This window comes from Vanessa cardui, chromosome 11 (assembly GCF_905220365.1).
Source record: "Vanessa cardui chromosome 11, ilVanCard2.1, whole genome shotgun sequence".
NCBI lineage: Eukaryota > Metazoa > Arthropoda > Insecta > Lepidoptera > Nymphalidae > Vanessa > Vanessa cardui.
The window spans coordinates 7,573,633-7,596,385 of record NC_061133.1 but is presented as its reverse complement, the minus strand read 5'-3'; the positions used below and the strand labels follow the sequence as shown (position 1 = coordinate 7,596,385).

The following is a 22,753-nucleotide window of genomic DNA, read 5'->3' as shown; positions in this document are numbered from 1 at the left end:
AGGTGGACTGTATGACTAGGTGAAATGTAGGAGCACATTAGCATACTAACTATAAACTATAATTAATATATTTATATACTTACAAAATATATTAAAATTTCGCATCGCATGTTGGATATTTCCTAGTTCTTAATACGTGTTTAGCAAATTTTTATTTATTTATTTTATTTTATTAAATAGCTTTTCGTTTACAAATATGAACAACAGAGAAACGTTTTGCGATTGCATTCATTTTACAATGTAAAAGTACGTGGATCTATCGATCGTTTTTTATAATATGTTGTATCTTCAACTAAACTCTCACCTGCTATTGTATAATAATCAAGTTTAGTTATAATCTATCCACCACGCCACCAAAATCACTTTCAAAGAAGAATCTACTCAGTATATAAATAAAATTTCACGGCATCGCATATTTATATATTATATAATTAATAAGAGAGCTATGTTTACGTTACAACAAGTATCGAGCTAAATATTTTTTTATTGATTGCGATGCATGTGGCCGTATTTCTCTCTTTTCTAAAGCTCTCGAAAAATATGTATATCTAAAACTACATATTTATAAATTACTGACAAAATTGCACTTTTAAATAACGGAAAACGCTTAAAATTAATTTGTTATTTATTTTTATAAGTATATAAGAATATTGTGTTGCGAATAAATTGAATTAAAATTATTGTTATTTTTTTTCTATTTCTTAAACATAAAAATAATTATTGTGACTTTTAAGAAAGAATAAAATAATATAAGTATTATGTTACCTCCGACTTTACAGAAAAGTATTAGGTAGTAAATTATAAATGTCTACAGACATTTAAAACTACAAATTAAAATACTTAATAAGATCGAGTTTCGTGGAGCTAATACTTGTTGACTTCCATGCAGGGTACATGCTTTATACACATAAATAAAAGATGGAAAATAATGACTACTGAGTGTCTTTCTAGTTCTTTTGGATTGATAGATTGGATTAGATATCTACATTCCGAAACGATGGCAGCTTCACTTTATATAGCTTTGCAAAATGACGATTCAAAAGTGTTAGTAAAAGCCTACTTGAATGAATTATATTTCGATTTTGATATCGACTTTTCGCAACTTGCGAATAAAGGTCAGACCGTTTTTTTATCATACTTTGTTGCATGTAAGCTTTACGTTACATAAGTATATAATGGAATGCACACTATTGTTTCTGTTTCTCGTTTCAGTAAGTAGACATTAAATATGTTATATGTGTTACATATTATATACAATTAAAAAATGTTAACTCATTGTATCTAATACACAGAGTATTCTGTACTATTCATGGGAAAATGCGCGATTGTTAGTTAATATAGAATAAAATTAAGATAAAAATAACATAATAGGTACATATTACGCACGTATTGTGCGCTGTTATAAATATTTTCTATGATTATTTTGTCAATAAAATAAAACAACCTATTACTGAATGCTCATTATATATAATATAGCTATATTATATAAATAGTGATAAATTATATATTAAAACATGTTTAAGTAAGTATGAATTAAAACTATGGTACAGTTACGGTATATATAAAAAATAATAAATATCATCTTCGACGTAACGTTGAATTTTCCTTATGAATTATAATTATTTCAGTCGGGGTTGTCTATCTAAAAAAATCAAAACAAGTTCTTAAATATCTTATTATTTATTTTTGCACTTTAGGACACGGAAATAAAATATCAAATATTGGAAATAATGAAAATTATATATAAATGATATATATAGCTTCAGTATTAATAAAGTTAGCTCAAGCTCTTCTTGTTTAATCATTTATTTTCTTTTACCCATCAAACATATTCTTCAAAATAAACTAGAATCATTATATTCAATTATTTATGAAGCTTATTCTACTCCTTTATAAATATCAATTTTATATATATTTTAACACTAGACCATACGAAAATATAATCACACCTCATATTTAATTAATTATAAAATAAAATTAGGAATACATTTTCTTATTTTTAATCAATGTAAAGTAACAATAACTATAGTTCATGGCTCAACTATTAGCAATATTTATACTGGTAAAATCGCTTAATGTCAATCCTACGACTCGTACATCACTTTAAGCCGTGACCTTATGACCTACTTCTGGTTTGTTACACTTATAATAAGTAGGGGTTAATTTAACCAAGTGAGCCTATTGAAACTATGATACTTTTTAAAGTAACTGACAGAACAAATAACGTCAAAAATATTGTATTTGTTGTATGAACTTACATGCGGCATACCTATTGCATGTAACCTAGAATCAATACAGTATATTATCCCTATTAATAGAAGATATATATTTATTTACCTTATAGGTTTAAAATATATATTTTAATAAATTATATGACATTTTATTGTATTAACAATTGTATAAACAATTAAGCTTAATCATTAAATAAAATCATGATAGTATCTAAACAATAATCAAATTTTCTGTGTCGTATCAAATTACAGTTAAACAAGTAAAATAAAACCAAGGAGTATATTTAACCGCGACATAGTACAAAGCAATTATTACCCTAGGGTTAAAAATAGCCGCTAACGATAAAAATAATACCTATCGTTTGGGTGACGTGTGATTAAACAGAGTTATGCATATCCCACTATTATACTGAATCTATTAAAATCTTTTCATTATTTAGCTATTTTGGACTTATTCTCTTTAATATGTTTTTTAAAGTTCTATATTGATATTGAATTCGCACATAATTTTTATATTTAAAAAAAATCATATCGCACCTCTTGGTATGGCGATTTAATAGTATACTCAAAATTTAAAAGAATTTATTAAACAAAAAATATATATATTTAAAAATGATGATGTAGAATTCAAATTATCGAGTTTTTAAATATGTAATTGATGCATTATTTAATCATCCTATAACATTAATTTTATAGCAGCATTTATTTTTTAAGTTTACATCTTTAATTTTTAAAACATATTCAATAAATAAAATATTTGAATAAAAGTGAAATTTTAGCAACGCCTTTTATTTATTGCAACCCCACACTGATACGATTATTTTTCGAGCAAAAATACTGGCAACTGTTGCTGATATCGCCAGTGTTACTATTTAAATGATATGTTCAAAAGTAATAAAACGCGCTCGATATCCCTGTTTATTTTATTGACCACTCGCCAGATGTTTGCGCATTGTTTTCCAGTGCGCAGTAGTTTCTCTGTCGTGAAATCGGGACTCTGTTTTAGTATTATATCTATTCTGCCATTTTGAAAATAGTGGCGTGTATGGATTAGACCTAGTGTTTTTTATGTGACAAATATGTCCGGGAGCAATGATAAAGTGTCGACTACGCAGCGTATGATTCAAAGTGTCGCTTTCCCTCCTAGCCACAAGCTTACGGTATCTGAAGTATTCGATGAAAAATCTGGAAAGCCTTTGCCAGATGTACTGAAGCAACATTTTATCTTAGAGGGTCGAATCGAAGAAAATGCAGCTTTACGAATCATCCAAGATGGTGCCACCTTATTACGATCTGAAAAAACTATGATCGAGATTGATTCACCGGTGACCGTGTGCGGAGACGTCCATGGCCAGTTTTACGATTTGATGAAATTATTTGAAGTGGGAGGTTCTCCCTCATGCACCAAGTATTTATTCTTAGGTGATTATGTCGACCGAGGTTATTTTAGTATAGAATGTGTTCTCTACCTCTGGGCCTTGAAATTGTGCTATCCGAAGACATTATTTCTATTACGCGGTAATCATGAATGCCGACATTTGACAGAATATTTTACTTTCAAACAAGAATGTAAAATTAAGTATTCTGAAAAAGTGTATGATGCTTGTATGGAAGCTTTCGATTGCTTACCTCTCGCTGCTCTTATGAACCAGCAGTTCCTATGTGTGCATGGGGGGCTTTCACCCGAGATTAACAGCCTAGATGATATTCGTAAACTAGATAGATTCAAAGAACCACCAGCTTTTGGAGCTATGTGTGACCTGCTGTGGTCGGATCCACTTGAAGACTTTGGAAATGAAAAAAATGCAGAGCATTTTTCGCACAATTCTGTGAGAGGTTGTTCATATTTTTACAGCTATGCTGCTTGCTGTGACTTTCTACAAAGAAACAACTTACTGTCGATCATTCGTGCTCATGAGGCTCAGGATGCTGGGTATCGAATGTATCGGAAAAGCCAGACTACTGGGTTTCCAAGTCTTATTACCATTTTTTCTGCTCCAAATTACTTGGATGTCTATAACAATAAGGCTGCTGTCTTAAAATATGAGAACAATGTCATGAATATTCGACAGTTCAATTGTTCTCCTCATCCTTACTGGCTGCCAAACTTCATGGATGTGTTTACATGGTCTCTGCCTTTTGTGGGTGAAAAAGTTACTGAGATGTTGGTCAATGTTTTGAACATTTGTTCTGATGATGAATTGATGTCAGAAGGAGATGATGCATTGGAGGAAGCTAATCTCAGAAAAGAAGTTATACGTAATAAAATCCGTGCTATTGGTAAAATGGCACATGTCTTTTCAGTGCTTCGTGAGGAGAGTGAGTCTGTTTTGCAACTGAAGGGGCTCACTCCCACTGGTGCTCTTCCTCTGGGTGCATTATCAGGTGGAAAAACATCTCTAAAAAATGCTCTTCAAGGATTTTCTCCTAACCACAAAATCACTTCCTTTGCTGAGGCAAAAGGCTTAGATGCCATAAATGAGCGAATGCCACCACGCAGAGATGGGCAGCGCACTCCAGATGCACAGGAAAAGAAGCCTCATGTAAACAGCAATGCACACTCGTGAAGTGCTCGCTGATATTTCTCTTCGATCCTTACTTTTTGGCCCACGATTATAGTGATAGTGAAATATGTGTGACGGAGACTCAGCTTTTGGAATGATATTTCACATTCATAATAGCTAGGTGGATTTGAAGGGAATTGTCATTATAGATACTAAATATTTTAAAAATTTGGATTTAACTTTTTTTCAATAGTTGAAATTAAATTTTCTCTTAAGATATTACCTCTCGATATTTAAAATAATTATCAGATCTGCAGGCAACAAATTTATTTAGTCAATTAAATATTAAGGTATGCACATTTATTTATAATGCGCTGCACTGTTTAATTTTTGGTAATGTAATTTTAAATTTTTCATATGAAAAGACATGATATTGTAATGTAAATTTATTCAGATTGTCTACTTATACTCTATATTGTTATCTACATTAGTGAAAATTAGACATGTCTATAATTTTCAAAGCATAATTAGCTGTGATATTAAGCGTCGATCAATGTATTATTTAATAGCGATCTGCTAGTGAAGTACAGGCATGTTCATTGGCTAATCATGCATTGAAATATGTAAAGTAAGTGGTGAAGTTCTCAGCTTGGGCGTGTCTTTATATTCTATTAAGTAATAAAATTAATTATGTACTATAGTGTGCAGCACATCGTGTGTTGTTGCCATACGTGTGTGCTGTGTAAATATGCCTTGTGCGTACACACATGTTATTGCAGCTTTAACACTTGAGATAAATATTACTCTCTTTAATATCTTTGCTACAAGTTGTACTTAATTGTATTTTATTGTACAAAATATATTAAATTACTATCTATGAATTATACTTAAAATTAATTTATATTTGGGTGTATGCTGGCCCCTTGTTGCCTGCATGCAACTAAACTTGTATGCTGGAACATCACATTAATAAATTTTCTTAGTCATAATGTTTCGGTATATAAGATGTAGTGGCTAGTCTAATCGCAGATTTTCTTACAGCTTCTATTCCAAATTTCACTTATATAATTAATAAGGTTTAATGACCTGTGCACTGTTGGAAAATCTCTTTTGGTCTGCCAAATAATTATTAATCAATGCAATAAGTTCATACTGTGAATACTAAAAGTGGCTTACATCATTTTCAAAGTCAGTTCTAAGTATTTTATCTCAATTCAGTGTGTAGTCCTTCATATGTTCTGTACTTTTAAATAAATTTTACCTATGTAAAAACTAACAATATATTTAATTTTATTTTGTACTAATCATGGGAAGTGTTGTTTTATCCTTATAAAATATATTAACATTGAGCTCTACATATTTTCGTTTTAATAAATCTCCTAAATAACCCTTGGTAAATGCATTGACAATTATTATTGTATTTTTTTTAATTACGTTTATATTAAAACCATCACACTGAGAACATAAGATTACCATTTTCGATGTTCCTGTTTGCTTTGCATGTAGTACGCGTAACTAAGTGCCAAACTTTGTATTGGCTCAGTTTTTAACCAAAGTTAAATTGTTAATGGGAAGTCACGAAACCTAACATTCAGGAAAGTATTTGTATAAATTATTAATCGTCGAAAACAATGGACCTCCAAAGAAAAAGACCACTAACACATAATTTCATACTTTTTTAAAACTGATCGTTCTGTGTTATAATTTAATACTGCTCATTCTTTAAGATAAGTAGGGAAACAAGAAAAAATATTATACGATCTTACGTACGTATGCTTTCGTTATTTCAAGGCTTTAAACGACAATTTTGTTTGTTACATATCAAGTAATGTGTGAAACAACAATGTAGTTGGAATAATAATTATAGAAACATTTCAATAACAATGCTATTTATTATGCAAAAGATCACACTTAGTCATTTGATTTACAAGGCGTATATAATTAATAATATAATATGAACAAAATAATATTAATGATTAAAACACGTATAAAAAGGGCGTGGATTCATATCTCTTCAAAACCCTGAATATCCAATTATCTATTCATATGCAGAAAAATGTGTTTGAAGGCGTGTGACATGAGAATGAAGGTGGCGAAAATTTTAGATTCTTAACAATTTATATTATTATGAAGAGACAACTCTTTAAATTAAAAATAATAATTGAAAAGTAGTCTGTTAACCGAAGTTCTAGTAATCGGGAAAAGTGAGAACTAATATTTTTTATTGAATTCGTTATGACTTATGAAAGGGAAACTGTTTAAACACATTAAATTACATAGATATAATACAATAAGATCAAATTTATGACAATATATAGTGCGAAAATTTTAACTACGCCGCTGCCTTGACGCCCTGAAGCTGCAGCATATTGCGTCGCAGTATTTTAGAAATAAAATTCTAAATGGTGGCGCGATAAGGTAATATAGGAGGGCGGGAAGTGCGGGAACCGAGTATCTACGGAAATACACGAAAACTTAACCTCAGCCAGCCGTTCAATGCTTGAAATTCGCCCCGCTCGATGAGGTCTGAAGATTGTCCGTGTCAAGTGTTGTTGTTTAATGTTTTGTTTTATATTAAATTACCGGTTTCCTCTCTTTAGATACACTGGCTTCTACCAAAAAAGTTAACGCTGTAACTTGTAGCCTTGTTGTTGTGTACGTTAATTATAAACATTTATACGAATAAAAAATTACATATTTTTGTTAAGATGTGTATCAATATTGAACTTAGTTGGGATTTAAGATAGCTTGCTTACATATATAAAGAGACAATCTGTTACTGTTAAGAAAATATATTAAACAAAAAGGCACCCCAAAAATTTTAGAAACAAAAACAAAAAAGAATGGTTTCCACATTGCTCTTTTAAAAATAAATAATATTTTAGGCCTAGTTTTTAAAATCAATGACAATAAAGAAATTTCATGTTTTGCTATTTTGATCAGTGAAATACTATTAGACTAGAGAAACTATATGACATTGGAAAAAACACATAAAGATGTGAGGCGTGTGATACGATGTATTATTATTAGTCGTATTAACACGTTACGGGTCTACGGGCGGATGGATCGCTTGGTTCGCTAATTAATTATTGTACTATATTATTTGTTTATATATAAAATTATTTATAATAGGATCATGGGGTAAAAGTAAGAGCTTATTTTTGTAGTAAAGTAAGATCTTTAAGCCAAGAGTCAGTTCTGGTAGCTAGTGTACATGTAAATATCTTAAACATTAACAGTAAGGGCGTGAATGATTTAGTCGATTGCAATCTCCATGATTGCAGTATATTTTACTATTATTTTATTTACCTACTTATTAACACTAATATGATACTCATATTCTGCAACATAGCCCACCTAGGGCAAGGGTCATAGTGTATAGAAAAATAATCAGGCCCTCTCCCCCTCTTTCCTTACGCCTCCTGAGCTCCAGGGCCATTGTGCCCTGCATCAACTAATCCTACAATAACTACGCTACCGCGTATTGTTATTATTTGCGCCCATTGTCTCGATATATAAAATACAGTAACAATTAATTCATTTTCATTTTAAATAAATTATGATGTGTCAATTTCGAGTCGAGATGGCCCAGTGGTTAGAACGGGTGCATCTTTACCGATGATTGCGGGTTCAAACCCAGGCAAGCACCGCTGATTCATGTGCTTAATTTGTCTTTATAAATCATCTCGTACTCGGCGGTGAAGGAAAACATCGTGAGGAAACCTGCATGTGACAAATTTCATAGAAATTCTGCCACATGTGAATTCCACCAACCCGCATTGGAACAGCGTGGTGGAGTATGTTCCAAACCTTCTCCTTTAAGGGAGAGGAGGCCTTTAACCCAGCAGTGGGAATTTACAGGCTGTTGTTGTTGTGTCAATTTATGCTCTTAGTCAAAATAGCCCTTTACAAATAAATCCACATCTACGTAAAAAAACTGGAACTTCAATTTCAGTCAAAGAAATCGTGAATTATGACGTGTCAGTAGGTACTTGGGTGTAACTTTGTATGATTTAAACCTAGATAAAATCCAGCCAGCCAGTTACACGGGATCCCTAATCTCACGGGAGCTCAGAAGGCCAATATATTGTCTTACAAGGTGTGCACCCTGCCTTAGGTCAGGGTATATAAATAACACAAAATTCCAATTTTGGTCAAGCCTTGTTTTTTTTCTCAATGTAACGCTGATACCAGGCTATCTGCTTAGACTTGCTGTGCTCGTATTCTTTTATCCCCAAGGGACCCGGAATGGTATACCTCACGTACGTTATAAAATATTGAAGCACTATTATACGTAATATAAATACTGCATATAATAAATAATGAAGCACTATTATACGTAATATATATACTACATATAATTATTATAAGTTTTTTTATTCATAATATAACATTGAGTCATTCCCAATATTACATAAATTTTCCTCGACGAAAATCGGCTGGCTAAGTGATGTCTTTCACAAGTTAGTTAGAATCAATTTTTGTAAAGTACAGAATTAATTTTTCGAGCACATAATTGATCCATTAAATATAGTCATTTAAATATTTTTCAAAATGAGCTGAATAAAGTAAAGCATAAAATCTTCCGAAAATGAAATTTTTGGCCTATCTTCTCTAGAATATGCATTATTTAACGTGAAACTTCTGTGAAATTTATCTTTTTATAAATGAAACCCTCTATAAAATCCATTGCGTCTAACTGAGGGAAGCGACTTTGTTTAATACTATGTAGAGATTACAAAATGACATCATATCGAAATAATTTAGTCGAGTATTTTGCCGTAGCATACTACTTGAGTACTTTCAATGTTACTTTTTACTTTCAAACTCTTTTACACAATTTAATGGATCGCTGACTTATCAGACATTTAAATCCCCTTATAAATATTTCTAAATATATAATTTTTTTTTTCTTCTTGTTACAACCTCAAATTATTTGTTAGGTATAATTAATGTTACTCAAGCCTTATGTGATGTTCCCAAATATTTTTATTTTCAGCCACTGATATTCTAATAAACAGATATGCTATGCCCATACTAAACAACAGAAAAAAAGAGTGCCGCGCCGGGGACCGTTTATTTTACCTTTAGTTACAAGTAAAAAGGATAGCTTGATAAAAACAATAAGTAAAAGGGACAACTATATGTTTTAATTACGCAAAACGTATTACTACGTAATTATGATGTTTTATAACGTTTTACTACGTAAAACAACTAAAGGAAAACGTCCCAATTAGGACGTATTCACTTTTTGTGCGTTAATGACATATCTGTTTACTAGAACATCATTGTTTTCAGCTACATTTTTAATAAAAAAATGTCTTTTAAACAGCCAGGCAAACCTATTTACCGCAAAGCAATAAACGACCGCAAAAATCGTATAGTGGGGTATAATTACCATCCTCTAATGTTTAAAAACGTTTAGATTTATTTTCGTAACCTCAATTTAAATACAAACCTAAGTTCTTTATCAACCCTAGTTATGGTTGAATATGAAATAAATAAAACAAGCCTTAATTTATTTACATTCCTTAACACCAACCATTATATACAAACTCACTTTTCGCATTTTGGAATAAATTTAAAAAGCCCTTGAATACATTTTCCACAGATTAATTAAATATGACGACGTTCGGGCAGTAAACAAACTTAATTTCAAGCCATATAAAAAATTTCAGATGTAATATTGTATAATAATTCATATTATGTCGTCCAAATTTATTTATGTTCAATTATTCAATATTCTAAGCATTGATAAATCCGTTGAAGACAGAAATATCATGTATTGTTCTTTACATAGGTAATTTGGATACAATAATATTGTTGTTAGCACATATGAATCCAATATACATAATTTTCAACATCTATTAAAGAGCATAGCAACATATTCAGAGTATTAGGTAATGGAAAAATCATAACAATAAATAAAATAGAACTTTCACTCATAATTTATTTATCTTTCTTACAAAGGTACAGTTTCTTAGAGACAATTCTTATATCTAAATCTACTAGTTGGGGTACAGTGTTTTCTACAAGTTCCTTATTGCTGGCTGAATATGTCAATTTCATACATTTAGTACTATTAACACATATACATTTATTGTCAACACTGTTTGATCTTTCAGTAATTTTATCATCATATCTTGTAAAAGTATCATGAATAGTATTAAGACTTTTTATTGTAGTTGTCAACATCAAGTTTGAACTGGGGTAAACTAAAAATGCAAACATTGTCAGTCCTACTAAACATTGTATAGGAACGGCTATTGCCCAATACTTTTGTGGATAATAGTAAATATTTAAATAATGTAAATAAGAATCAGGAGTTATAGCCCAGACACAATAAATGGCTAAAACAGTCTTACTGAATAAGTACATGAAGAAACCATACAATGATCTAGAAGGTGTAGGAGCTGGTGTGTGTTCAGGCATTTTAAAAGGCTACAAGATTAATTAGTGAAATAAACTTAGTGTTTTAACTATCAGATTAACATTTTTCAGTAGAGCATTAATTGTCACTCGTAATTTCTTGTAGTCAACACCAACAAATGTACTGAAAACACATGGATCATTGAAACAAAACAAATATTTGTTTTTATTAAAACATTAATGTATTAACTGAGATATACTTTTCGACCTTTAAATAAATATTACACAAGTTTAGTCATATTATAATTAACCTACTATATATCAGTTCTGAATTGAAGCATACTCACACCAAAAGACAGTCTTCATCTATACTAATTTCCCTGTTGACTCCACTACCCTTAAGTTCCTTATCAACATTTAATACATCAGATACTAATTGAGCTTGTTCGTTATTTAATAAGGGAATTTTTAATAAACTGAAATTTAAAAATCGGAATTAGATTTCCACTTACTTTGAATCAAACTTTTCAAAGCATGAATTAAATTCGTTATATCATTTACGCAATTTCCGTATATATATTTAAGCATCAATAAAAATAAAAAATACTTTTATTGTACTCAAAATCATATTATTTTAGTAAAAAATTAAATACTACTAACATCTTCTTCTGTGACTGATCTGCCATTTTCACTTTGAATAATATATTTTGACAATCAAGAGTGTTGCTATTACGAAATATAATAATAAAGTACCACATATTTAGGAAATGAAAAAATCGATAAATTACCGTTAAAAAAAAAAGAAACGATCCTTGTATTAAATAATTTAGAAGACTGAAGTCTAAAATAAAATTTATTTATACATTACTATATACTTGGAATATTGGCAAATTCAAACCTGGTAGCTTGTATTATTTTATATATCAAAGTATTTTATTTTCTGTTAAGCTAGCTAATATACAACAATTATTACGTTTTTTTTAAACAAAGCATTCAAATATGTTTGATCAATTGATATATTCATGGAACTCATAACGCTTTCGTTTTCTTAGTTGAATCTCACCCATTTTTTAAATCCAACCCAGTAGGCAGTAAGACCAACAAAGAAAGAAAGAGCAAAAACAAATAAAAATAACACTATGATAAAGTTCTTGATCAAACATAGAAAATCCACTCAAGTCATAAAGAGTAAGATGCAGACCATTTATGGAATTCACTGACCTGATAAAACCATGGTTTAAAAGTGGAATGGTCTATTTAAACAAGGTCAAGGATCGATTGTTGACGACCTACGCCCTGGGCGGCCGAATGAGGTCACGTTAAACATTGTCGAAAATTGTATATTAAAAGATGCCCGCCTGAAAAATAAACAACAATGTTTACTACTTCCAATATATCCAGTTACCACAATTTGTAAAGTAGTGACTTACAGCATCAAAGACAACCGTAAAATATAGAGATATTATACTTCAGCTTTTAGTCAGAATCACAAACGAATTGCGCATAAAGAATATTGGATTCTGGACTGGGCTGTATTGCTAGACTCTTTATGTGCAATTAAAATGTTAGACTCCGCTGAATGAGGGAACCATTTTTGGGACTATGATTAAGTTTTGTAAATTGGTTATAAAGGACATATAACAATAACCAGAGAATACCTATATATATATATATCCTCAATACCTATTGAGGACTAAAGACGACGAAAATTATTCAACAAAATGTTATATTTACAAGACAAAGATCTAGTTCACACAATCAAAAGTACGATACTCAAAATTTACAAAAAGTGATAAGTAATGATACAGTGTGAACGAGTTATCATCAAACTCGTTCATTGTATCAGTGCAAATTTTTTTTATTGAAACCCATCCATTTTGCCATATTTTAGACCAGTATGAAACAGATAACCTTTCTACCTTCCACCTTATACTAGATAAAAAGAAACAAGTCTATTATGTTTGTTCATAGAAAATTATTAAATACAAAAGAAAAAAGTACTGTAAAAGACTTTATTAATATTTCAAACACAATTCACTATGTACAAATTACTTTGTAAAAATATTCATTCTCGTCTTATTAATTAGTAATGATTTATTTACTGCTTTAGGCAACACTTACAAAACAATGTAGAAAAAAACAAAACAATTATTATGTAAAATTATTTCATTATTATTTTAACCAATAAGTACAACATAACATTTTTAACAATAATATGTTATGTTTAAAGATTGGAATTTTTTTTTACTGTACAATGTACATATAAAAGTCTGAAGTAGATGTTTCTTCAATTGATATTATAAGACGAATTTTGCAAATAAATAATTTAACAAACCCATACACAAATTTAGATTTGCTTACTGATAAGTTATATGACTAGTTATTAATAATCCACTTTCAGTTATATTTTAGATATGATCATACAATTTTTGAAGGAAATTTCAATGAAAATTACCATTAGTTTATTATGTATAAATTGATAGTAATAATTTGGTTCTCATTTATAATCAGACTTGTTAAGTAAGTAATTAACAATGTGATATGCAAATATGCTATCCAAAGACAATTGAACAACGGCCAGTATATGAAACTGAATAACGAGACTCCCTTGAAATTACTCTAACCATAGCATATAAAAGAAGCAATCTAAAAATATAACATATGTTTTTCCAAACTTTACCCATAACCTATTTCCTTAAAAATGTTTCTGATAAACAATATTATTTTTATTAAAAAATATTATCGCGTATATATCGGTCCTTTACATTTAAATTAATTATGCATATGTATCAAAAGTACTATCTATGCAAATCAGAAAATGTTATTTTCTGTAAAATGTTATATTATCAATATAATAACGATTTTTTAATATACATACATATGGCGTATTTCGGCACTATCATTCTAAATTGAAAATTAATACGAAAAACCGTAAATTTTAAATAATTGGATATAATTTGAGTGAAGGAATGAAATATTTAATTGCTTGTCAATGCTCAATAACAATTGCGATCTTAGTTGGCGTTTCTGATCCATTTGCAAGTCTACTAAATCGGAGACATAATAAAATAATTAAGCAAATTAATTCTGTCAATAATATGAAGAGATTTAGTATATGTAAACAGTATACATCTATAATGTGTATAATCACAAGTCCACCCGTTGTCTCGGTATCTAACGAGTCTAATAAAAGATTACACAATAGCATGGTTGCTGTGATCAGCAGCATCAAATTGATATAGGTCGTTTATCATATTAGCTTTTGCTTCGACGTGTTCGAAGTTATTTCTGTCTTTTGGTTAATCTATATACGAATACGTGACATCGGGGGACGTGGTCGAACTGGGAAGACTTAGCGACGCGGACCCCACGCGGCGGTGGGCGCGGGGCTGGGCGCGGCTGCCCTCGGTGCGCCCGGCATGGTGGGGAACTCGTGCGTGGACGCTGTGTCCGGCGCGCGCTGCTCCCAAGGGCCGCCTTTCACGACGAAACCGGGGGTAGCCGCTGCTTGCGCGCCTCCGGTAGCAGTGGCGCCAGCGGCACCCACCGCGCCGCCGCCGCCCACAGCGGCAGCCTCACCAGCCAGCACGTCTCCGAAATCACCCAGAGACGGTGCCGCTGGCCTCTGGTATCGATCCACTACATCTTGCAACTAACAACAAAACAGTTTAGAATATCTAAAATACCATTAACAATTTAGTTAACATAAATTAAAATTGCAGTAATAATATTAACTTAAGTTTCCATATCTACATAAGTACATACCAGCAATTTATATAATGCATTTCAATAAATGTTTGTACTCAATTAAAAAGAATTAACATAACAATAAACGATACATAGAATTGTAAATATACTCACATATTCTTCTGCAAGATTAAGGAGATGGTCCTTGGCATCCAAAACATTATCTTCATCACCTGTTATCACAACAATGCTATCATCGCCCTGTTTTGGGAATCTTATATCAACTTTGTACTCGTCCATTATGCGTCGGATGTTCTTGCCGCGGAGGCCAATAAGCCTCCTGTGAACTCGAGGATCAATGTCTACTTCATCCCGATATTGATTATCCTATATAGAATAATTTATTTTTATTATAAATAAATAACATAAGAACAATACAAGTGTGCCAAAAGCTATAAAAACAAACTTACAAGTTGGTGAACAATGGCCATGATGGCTTCTTTGGCTTGAATTGCCTTATCTTCATAACCCTGAACAGTGATGATGTCATCATCTGGTTCCCCTCTTTTTGGCAAGTTGATTTGTACTCCGTAATCAGTGCGAATTTTTGTGATCACTGAACCTCCTTTACCAATAACCAAAGGATGATATTCAGGATCTACTTTGAATTTCAATTCATAAGACCTAAAGAAATTTAAAACATTAGTTTCAAAAAATCAAATATTTAATGTATGTATACATTATATGCTTACAAAATTACCTCAAAAGTCTATCTTCTTTTTCTTTCTCCATTTCAATAATTTTGTCAGCTAATGCCAACTTAGCTTTTTCAACATTCGTTGGTGTTCCAGTTACCTAACACATTAAAAAACAGATATATAAAAAAAATCAATAAATGCTAAGTCAAGCTCCCTCAATTATTATATTAAATAAAAGTAAATTTACCTTTACAATGTCACTACTATCTTCATTAGGAGGCATCAAAATGTGAACATCGTAGGTTTGCATCAGTTCTCTTCTCTTTTGACCAGCAAGCAATCTATGTAAATCATTTGGTACTTCCACATCAATTGTTACCGGCACCTAGTTTGTAATGAGAAAATAGTAAAATATATTGGATATACAAGCAAATTTTAAAGAACAAGAACTATTGATTAAATCAAAATTTGTGGCATAAAAGTAATCAAATCACCTGATCAAGCAAGGCTTTCTTAGCAGCTTCACAGTTTTCAGGGCGCCCCATTATTCTGATTACGTCATTAAAACTTGGTTCTGAGCTTTCGTCATTTTTAACAGGTATATCTGCGCCTTCTGTAGGATCGCGCTCTGGGAACTTAATCTGCACATCAAATTCAGCTGTGATGTCTTTAACCTTGGCACCCCGAGCACCCATTACTGTGCGGTGATGCCTTTGAGGAATAATGCATTCAATTGTAACCTGAAAAATATTGTGAAGGTTAGCATAACGCAAACTTCATTTAATAAAAGGTAAGTTTTTTAATATGTTGTAATGGTCTGCATATGTAATATACCAATAAAACGACAATACTACCTTGGCTTCTAAGTCTTCGATTATTTCATTGATACGGTTCTTAGCGGCCTCAATGCATTCTTTAGGTCCCTTTAGAACCACACGATCGCTGCTGACGCCCTGGCGTGGGAACGATATCTGCACACCGCCGCAATCGTCTGCAATGCGTCGTAACACTTCCCCTCGTCGTGCTACGAAGTGACGGTGATGGCGAGGGTCCACAGACATTTCACCTTCCGATACGTTGCTAATTTCGGCCACGGCAGTTTCTAGTTGTTTACGAGCCGCTTCTACTTGCTCCTCACGTCCTATTGTATTTACAGGTTATTAATCTTATATACAAGAGAGCCATTCACATAATTGCACAAATAATTTAAAAAACTTTAACTTCTAACAAAAATGTAATGTTTGAATCATACTGTTTGAATTAAATGTTACATTGGTGTCACATGCAACACTCACCAAGCAAAATACATATGTCAAACAATGTATTAAAAAATCGTCTATTACTTAAAATTACTCGTAAGTATATATTTCATTGCCATAAATAATTTTAAAAAAGAGTTTGTCTTACCTATAATGAAAATGGCTTCCTTGTCTTCATCTTTTTCTGTCGGGAATACAATACGAGCTCCGGTCTGCTCCCGAATCTTTTTAATATTTGCGCCGCTCTTTCCAATTAGGAACTTGTGGTGCTCTGGTTTAGCGCGAACGTGCGCTGTGTGAGATGTGAGTTCTCGTTCGCTTGCGTGAGCTAATAATTGCTGTTTAGCCTTTTCAACATCTTCGATAGGACCCCTAATCAATACCTTATCACTATCGCTATCGGCAGGCGGAAATTTAATAAGTACACCGCCACACTCCTCCATAATGGAATGAATGAGTTTCCCGCCTGCACCAATTAATGAATTATAGTACTTAGGCGCAATCGTAACTTCGTCGGTTACAATATTCGCTTTTTCGTTGTGGATTTGCTGTATCCTTTTAACGGCTTCCTCTACATTTTCCCGTTTACCTCTTACAGTAATAACATCGCTATCGTCTCCTTCTGCAGGAAGATCAATTGCAGTTTGAGTTTCATCTCGAATCTTTCTTAAATTAGCACCACCTTTACCAATAATAAATTTATGAAATTGTTTAAAAATAGGCACTTCCTGGACATAGGATGATTCGGCAATCTCTTTCATTAATTTGTGGAGGTATTTTTCACATTTTTCAATGTCTTCTTGGGGTCCTCTTAATTTAATTGGACTTCTTTTTTGACCTTGGTCTGGCAGTGATATGAGTACACGATCGAACTTTTCACGAATTTCTTTAATTTTGTCGCCCCTAACTCCTATTAATGATTTAATGTATCTATGATCTACAAAAACTTCTTTGGATCTTTCGTTCTCTAGTTTCATTACCATCTCTCTTAATTCCCTCTCGGCATCCGCGACGCCTTGATGACTGCCTTCAATACGGATTACGTTGTTTCCTTCGTTTTCAATAATGTTTATTACTACACCAGTCTCGTCCTTCAGTCTGTTAACTAGAAAAATAATCAATCATTATTTATTTGAAATATAATGTATTATTTTTAAGAGCTTTGGTTTAAGTACTCACTATTTGATCCATTTTTGCCAATAATATGTTTAAAGAATTTAGGATCAACAGTAAGCTCGACATATGTAAGTGTTGCAAGCAAATTCTTGACAAAGTCATCCAGTTCAACTTGAGCGCGTTCTACCTCTTCTGGTGGCCCGTCTATTTTAACCTTGTCCTCGGAATGTGTTATATCAACATGTACCTAAATAGAAATATATAAATTATTATAATAATAAATCAATTGTTGTCTGTTTAGTGAAAATGCAGAAGATGAATATTTTTTTATATTTTAATCAACATCTTACCTTTGAAAAGTCTTGGGTAATCTTTTTAATGTTAGAGCCATTCTTTCCAATAATATATTTATGGATCCATGTTGGAGCATCAACAGTTGCAGTTTTGACAGAGTTAGCTTTTTCACAAACCTTAGACAGGGCTGTAAAGAATAAGAAAAAATGATGTAGCAATAAAAGTAATTGTTTCCTCACAATAAATATTATATATATAGTTGACATACCAAGACCAATTTTATTATGTGGACCATGAAGAGTGATAGTGCCAGTCGGTGAATCAGGTGGGGGCATTTCAACCGAGACTCCAGTTTCCTTCAAAATTTCCTGAATCGTATTTCCTCGGGCACCAATCACATATTTATGTTGAGACTTAGGTACTTCAACACGAACAGTTGAGCATTTCTTAGCCTATTTATATAAAATTACACAATACATTAATTGACCATTTTGTAGGAAACTAAAAAACATTATTGATTAACATTAGAATTACCATTTCTTCATAAATCTGCTCTATTTGTGCTTTAGCTGCTAAAACTCCATTTTTCTCTCCCGCAATAACGATTTCATCGCTTTGAGTCGACGCAGGCGGAATATGAATTCGAGCTCCGGTTTCTGCACTAAGCGCGGCAGAGCGTTCCCCGAATGGACCATGGATGAATGGATGATAGATCTTCGGTACTGTGATACGCTCGAGAGCTTTACGCGACTGAAATAAATAAAGACATTATTATATTAACATTACAAGTCCCGTAAGGCACCTTCAGGTCAGGACCACTTAGTCGTGCTTCTGGCCTGATGGTGTCCCTGAATATAGAATAAATATTTGATATAAGGCAGTATAGCCGTCAATACAAAAAGCTACAAAACTTTAAAAAAAAATTGATGCAATGAGTACCTTTTGGTTTTATCCACTTTAATGTTATTTGCAGCATTAGCTTTTAACAAACTCATATTTTTTACATAAATAGCATATGGAATAAATAAATGGTCATATGTCATGGTATTTTCATAATGTTCTGTTAATTTTATCCAGTAAATAAATTTTATAATTTATTATAATATTCAATATGTTATCAGTATATATATATATAGGTTAATAATATCAATACCTGTTCTTCAGAGCAGACACGAATTTCATGTTCAGCTTTTTCAATTCCTTCTTTTGTACCGGTAATCGTAACAGTCTCATTGTTGTCAGCTATACCGGGGACACTAATCTTAGTAGCAGTAACCTTCTCAAGCTCTTTCAATTTTTGTCCTTGCTTGCCTAGAATCCATCGGTGGTGTTCTTTAGGGATTGTTATTTGCTTGCTTGCCTAAAAAAATATTAATTTGTAAGTATAACTGAAAATATTTTTCAAACTAAAATAGAAGAAAAAATTAATAATGTTGTTAAACCTGTTGCTGAAAATGAGTTAATATAAGTCGTCTTGCATCAAGAACGGAGCTGTGTTTTCCTGTTATCAGAAAAGTTAAGCTTCCATCCTTGCTAGTAGAAATCTCAATATGGGCTCCGGTGTCCTTGGTGATTGATTGACAAGTTCTCAAAGATTCGCCCTCGCCAAAAGTGTTAGCATTGTCCAATTTTCTTTCTTCATATGGCACATGGAAAACCTAGAATTGAGAACAAGCTTATAATATTTTTAAATATTTAATAAAGTTTAAATTTAACTTAATTGTAATTCATATTAAAATCACAAGATATCAAACTATATAAAAAAAAAAAAAAACGAAATAAAAAACCTTACAAAATTATAGTGTAAGATAACATTAAAATAATCTTTAATTTCAATGGATTGTTGTTAAATATTTAATCAATCGAAATAAAAGATTATGGATTGAATGCATATGTTTAGTAAATGGAATGTGTTTTTTTTATCAGCACCACTTAATTTTTTTTATCTTTAATGTATAAATTATCTTCAATTTAATAATTATTATCATTACCTGAGTATGAAGCGAAGAGCCGACACGTAGTTTATTAGTGACTTGTTGGATGTTGCGCTGCACAGGTGGCTGCGAATGCGGCAGAGCCGGAAACAAGTCGTCATAAGCGTACGAGTTACTATTGTCGTACCCAACGTTATTCATCTCTTCAGTATGCACGGGTATTTCAGAATGTACGGGTATCATATCTCCAACCATCATGGATTGCTGATGCATCATTTTCGTCTCCTCCAGCAGTCCTTGTTCGCGCCAAGTCGTTACAGTACTATAGAATGAAAGACGTCAATTTCAATAGACTAAGCAATCAGTTTACATAACTTGTTTGAACAATTGTTTAATTTATTTGTTGAATTGAGACGCTCATCGACTTACATTTAAATAACGAAATTGAAGGACATTTGAATATTGAAAGTGAAAAAATGTTATAACAGATAAAATCACTTTTATCAGCATACAGAGGTCGGGTCAACTTAATGTAAATTTTGAAGTTATAGTTATTACAAATTCCAATTTTTACTTTTATGGATAACAACATATTATGTTGTTATTAAAATAGTATTATGTTATTAAAATAGGTAATTTTTTTTTATTAATAATTACATGTATGTAAAGGACATACATGTAATTATTAATAAAAAAAAATATTGGTACCGACACTTACACTTGTAATAAGAATATATGTATATATTCATATAAATTTATAGTAAAATTAAATCAAAAATTCTATCACAATATATTTATATGAAAAAAATTTTGAAAATCAAGATTTTTCTTCTTCTATGACTTAACTGAATGTAACTTTACTAAGTTAAAAAACTTTTAACCATTTCATTCATTATTTTGTTATTCAATTATAAGTAACCCAATACCATTTTTTATACTCATCCTGATTTATGACTTTTATTGGTATCAGAATGACACAATATGTTTAGATATATGTATATAAGTTTATGTTGATAACAGTGTAAACATGATGATAATTGAATGAAAATTTTGATTAAATAGCTGTTGCTAATCACTTAAACATTTAACTTAAATATTGTATTAATAAAATCATAGAGTGCAGCAAATTATTTATGTTTTAAGCACAAAAAATAAATCAGCTATGAAATAATGTCATATTAACGACTATGTTCATAAACTATACAAATTAGTAACCACTGCCTATACTTTTACTGTAATAATAGTCTATATATATAGTATGCTTAAAGTAAATGTTTAGATTAAACTATTTTCCAATTCATTTATTTTATAATTTTTATATACTGTAACATGGTACAAAATTGTTTATTATAAAAATAATTATGTGTTTCATACATAAAAACAGTGATCAAAATCATCAATGTATTATGAAAAATGTTGAAAGATGCAAACCATGTGGACTAAGTAACTTATGAAAATAATAAGAGTCTCTCAGTTCAATAAAGTGATGATCAATTAAGAAGACTATTATAATTTTTAGCTTTTAAATATGATGTAACTACGATTCATTTACATTTGAAACGAGGCAGTTATAATTAGTTTTCCAAAAAGTGTACATATTAGAAAAAAACTTTTAGTATTTATTTCTTACTAGAATAGCGTTGTTACATTTTTAAAAGTATTTTTATACAAAAAAAAATTAAATCTAATAAAACTAATTTATCAGTAACATGTGTTTTTGTCTGTAAAAGAATCATCATTCAATATGGAATACGATAATTACTTATGTTACGAAGCTACTATAGCAGCATATTTTTTTTTGTAATAAACAATAATAACATGGTATCGGTATGTAATAGGACTTCTAAAATTCATTCTACTATTTTTCGCTGAAAGTATTGTCATGCCCGATTTTTAATAATATTGAGTATGCACTAGAAATTAACGTTTATTTCTAATAAAGTTAAAAAATGATAAAATAGATGAAAATAATGCTTGTAATTCAAAAATCGGTATTCCGGATTCTGATAATACGTGTCACCTTCTTCCAACACATTTGACGTGGAACTAATCTTTGTAAAATATATCAGTACGTACCGTATGTACTGTAGCTAATCAACCTGGAAAATTATCCTTGAAACGCCAGGATCGCAGTTTCTTCCTCCTATCAAAAACAGACAATTATCTTTTAGTATTATTATATATATACATATATAAAAGAAAACAAAAAATATTATTTTCGTGCACACACGTACCCAGTGCTACCGCTAGCAAGGAGAATATAAACCACAGAGTACAGACATTGGATTATGTACGAGGAATTAGGGTTACCAGCAGTATTTTCAAAACCGTATGCATTGAGTAACATTTTTAACGTGTAGTTGAATTTAAAAGTATTTCTTTGCAATTTCTTACAATACGGATGGTTATTTTGTTGTTAACAAGTATGTTTATAGAAGCATCATATATAATTTGCACAGAATCAAATCAAAATATTATACTTTTTAAAGTAGGCCTTTAGTATTAAATGTAAAGAACCGGTTCCGAATGTAGATTATCCGGCTAAAATCTCATTTGCTCTTTTATATAATTTAAAATATAAGATTATATCAATCAAATACAAATTAAATTAAAATTGTCTAATGTCCAAAAGTCAATAGGTATTAACTTCATGCGTTTTAT

The 22,753-nt window shown here is 31.1% G+C and overlaps 3 protein-coding genes across 3 annotated transcripts; 1 reads left to right on the top strand and 2 right to left on the bottom strand.

Annotated features, from left to right (window-relative positions):
- Positions 1-3,084: 3,084 nt before the first annotated feature.
- On the top strand, positions 3,085-6,090 carry LOC124533461 (serine/threonine-protein phosphatase 2B catalytic subunit 3-like). The gene has a single exon (XM_047108749.1). It carries the CDS (start codon positions 3,311-3,313, stop codon positions 4,796-4,798), a length of 1,488 nt encoding a protein of 495 aa, XP_046964705.1. The 5' UTR covers positions 3,085-3,310; the 3' UTR covers positions 4,799-6,090.
- Positions 6,091-10,660: 4,570 nt separating this feature from the next.
- LOC124533846 (phosphatidylinositol N-acetylglucosaminyltransferase subunit P) lies at positions 10,661-11,841 on the bottom strand. Its single transcript, XM_047109384.1, has 3 exons — positions 11,765-11,841; positions 11,452-11,580; positions 10,661-11,288 (listed from the first exon to the last, which is right to left on the bottom strand). Exon 3 carries the CDS (start codon positions 11,165-11,167, stop codon positions 10,685-10,687), a length of 483 nt encoding a protein of 160 aa, XP_046965340.1. The 5' UTR covers positions 11,168-11,288; positions 11,452-11,580; positions 11,765-11,841; the 3' UTR covers positions 10,661-10,684.
- A 1,261-nt stretch (positions 11,842-13,102) lies between these two features.
- Positions 13,103-22,395, bottom strand: LOC124533872 (vigilin). Its single transcript, XM_047109419.1, has 17 exons — positions 22,327-22,395; positions 22,169-22,235; positions 20,150-20,414; positions 19,601-19,816; positions 19,312-19,518; positions 18,693-18,908; positions 18,427-18,610; positions 18,215-18,345; positions 17,928-18,111; positions 16,897-17,853; positions 16,344-16,630; positions 15,984-16,229; positions 15,737-15,874; positions 15,552-15,646; positions 15,262-15,475; positions 14,966-15,178; positions 13,103-14,756 (listed from the first exon to the last, which is right to left on the bottom strand). The coding sequence occupies exons 3-17, from the start codon at positions 20,366-20,368 to the stop codon at positions 14,457-14,459; spliced, it is 3,807 nt and encodes a 1,268-aa protein (XP_046965375.1). The 5' UTR covers positions 20,369-20,414; positions 22,169-22,235; positions 22,327-22,395; the 3' UTR covers positions 13,103-14,456.
- Positions 22,396-22,753: the final 358 nt, after the last annotated feature.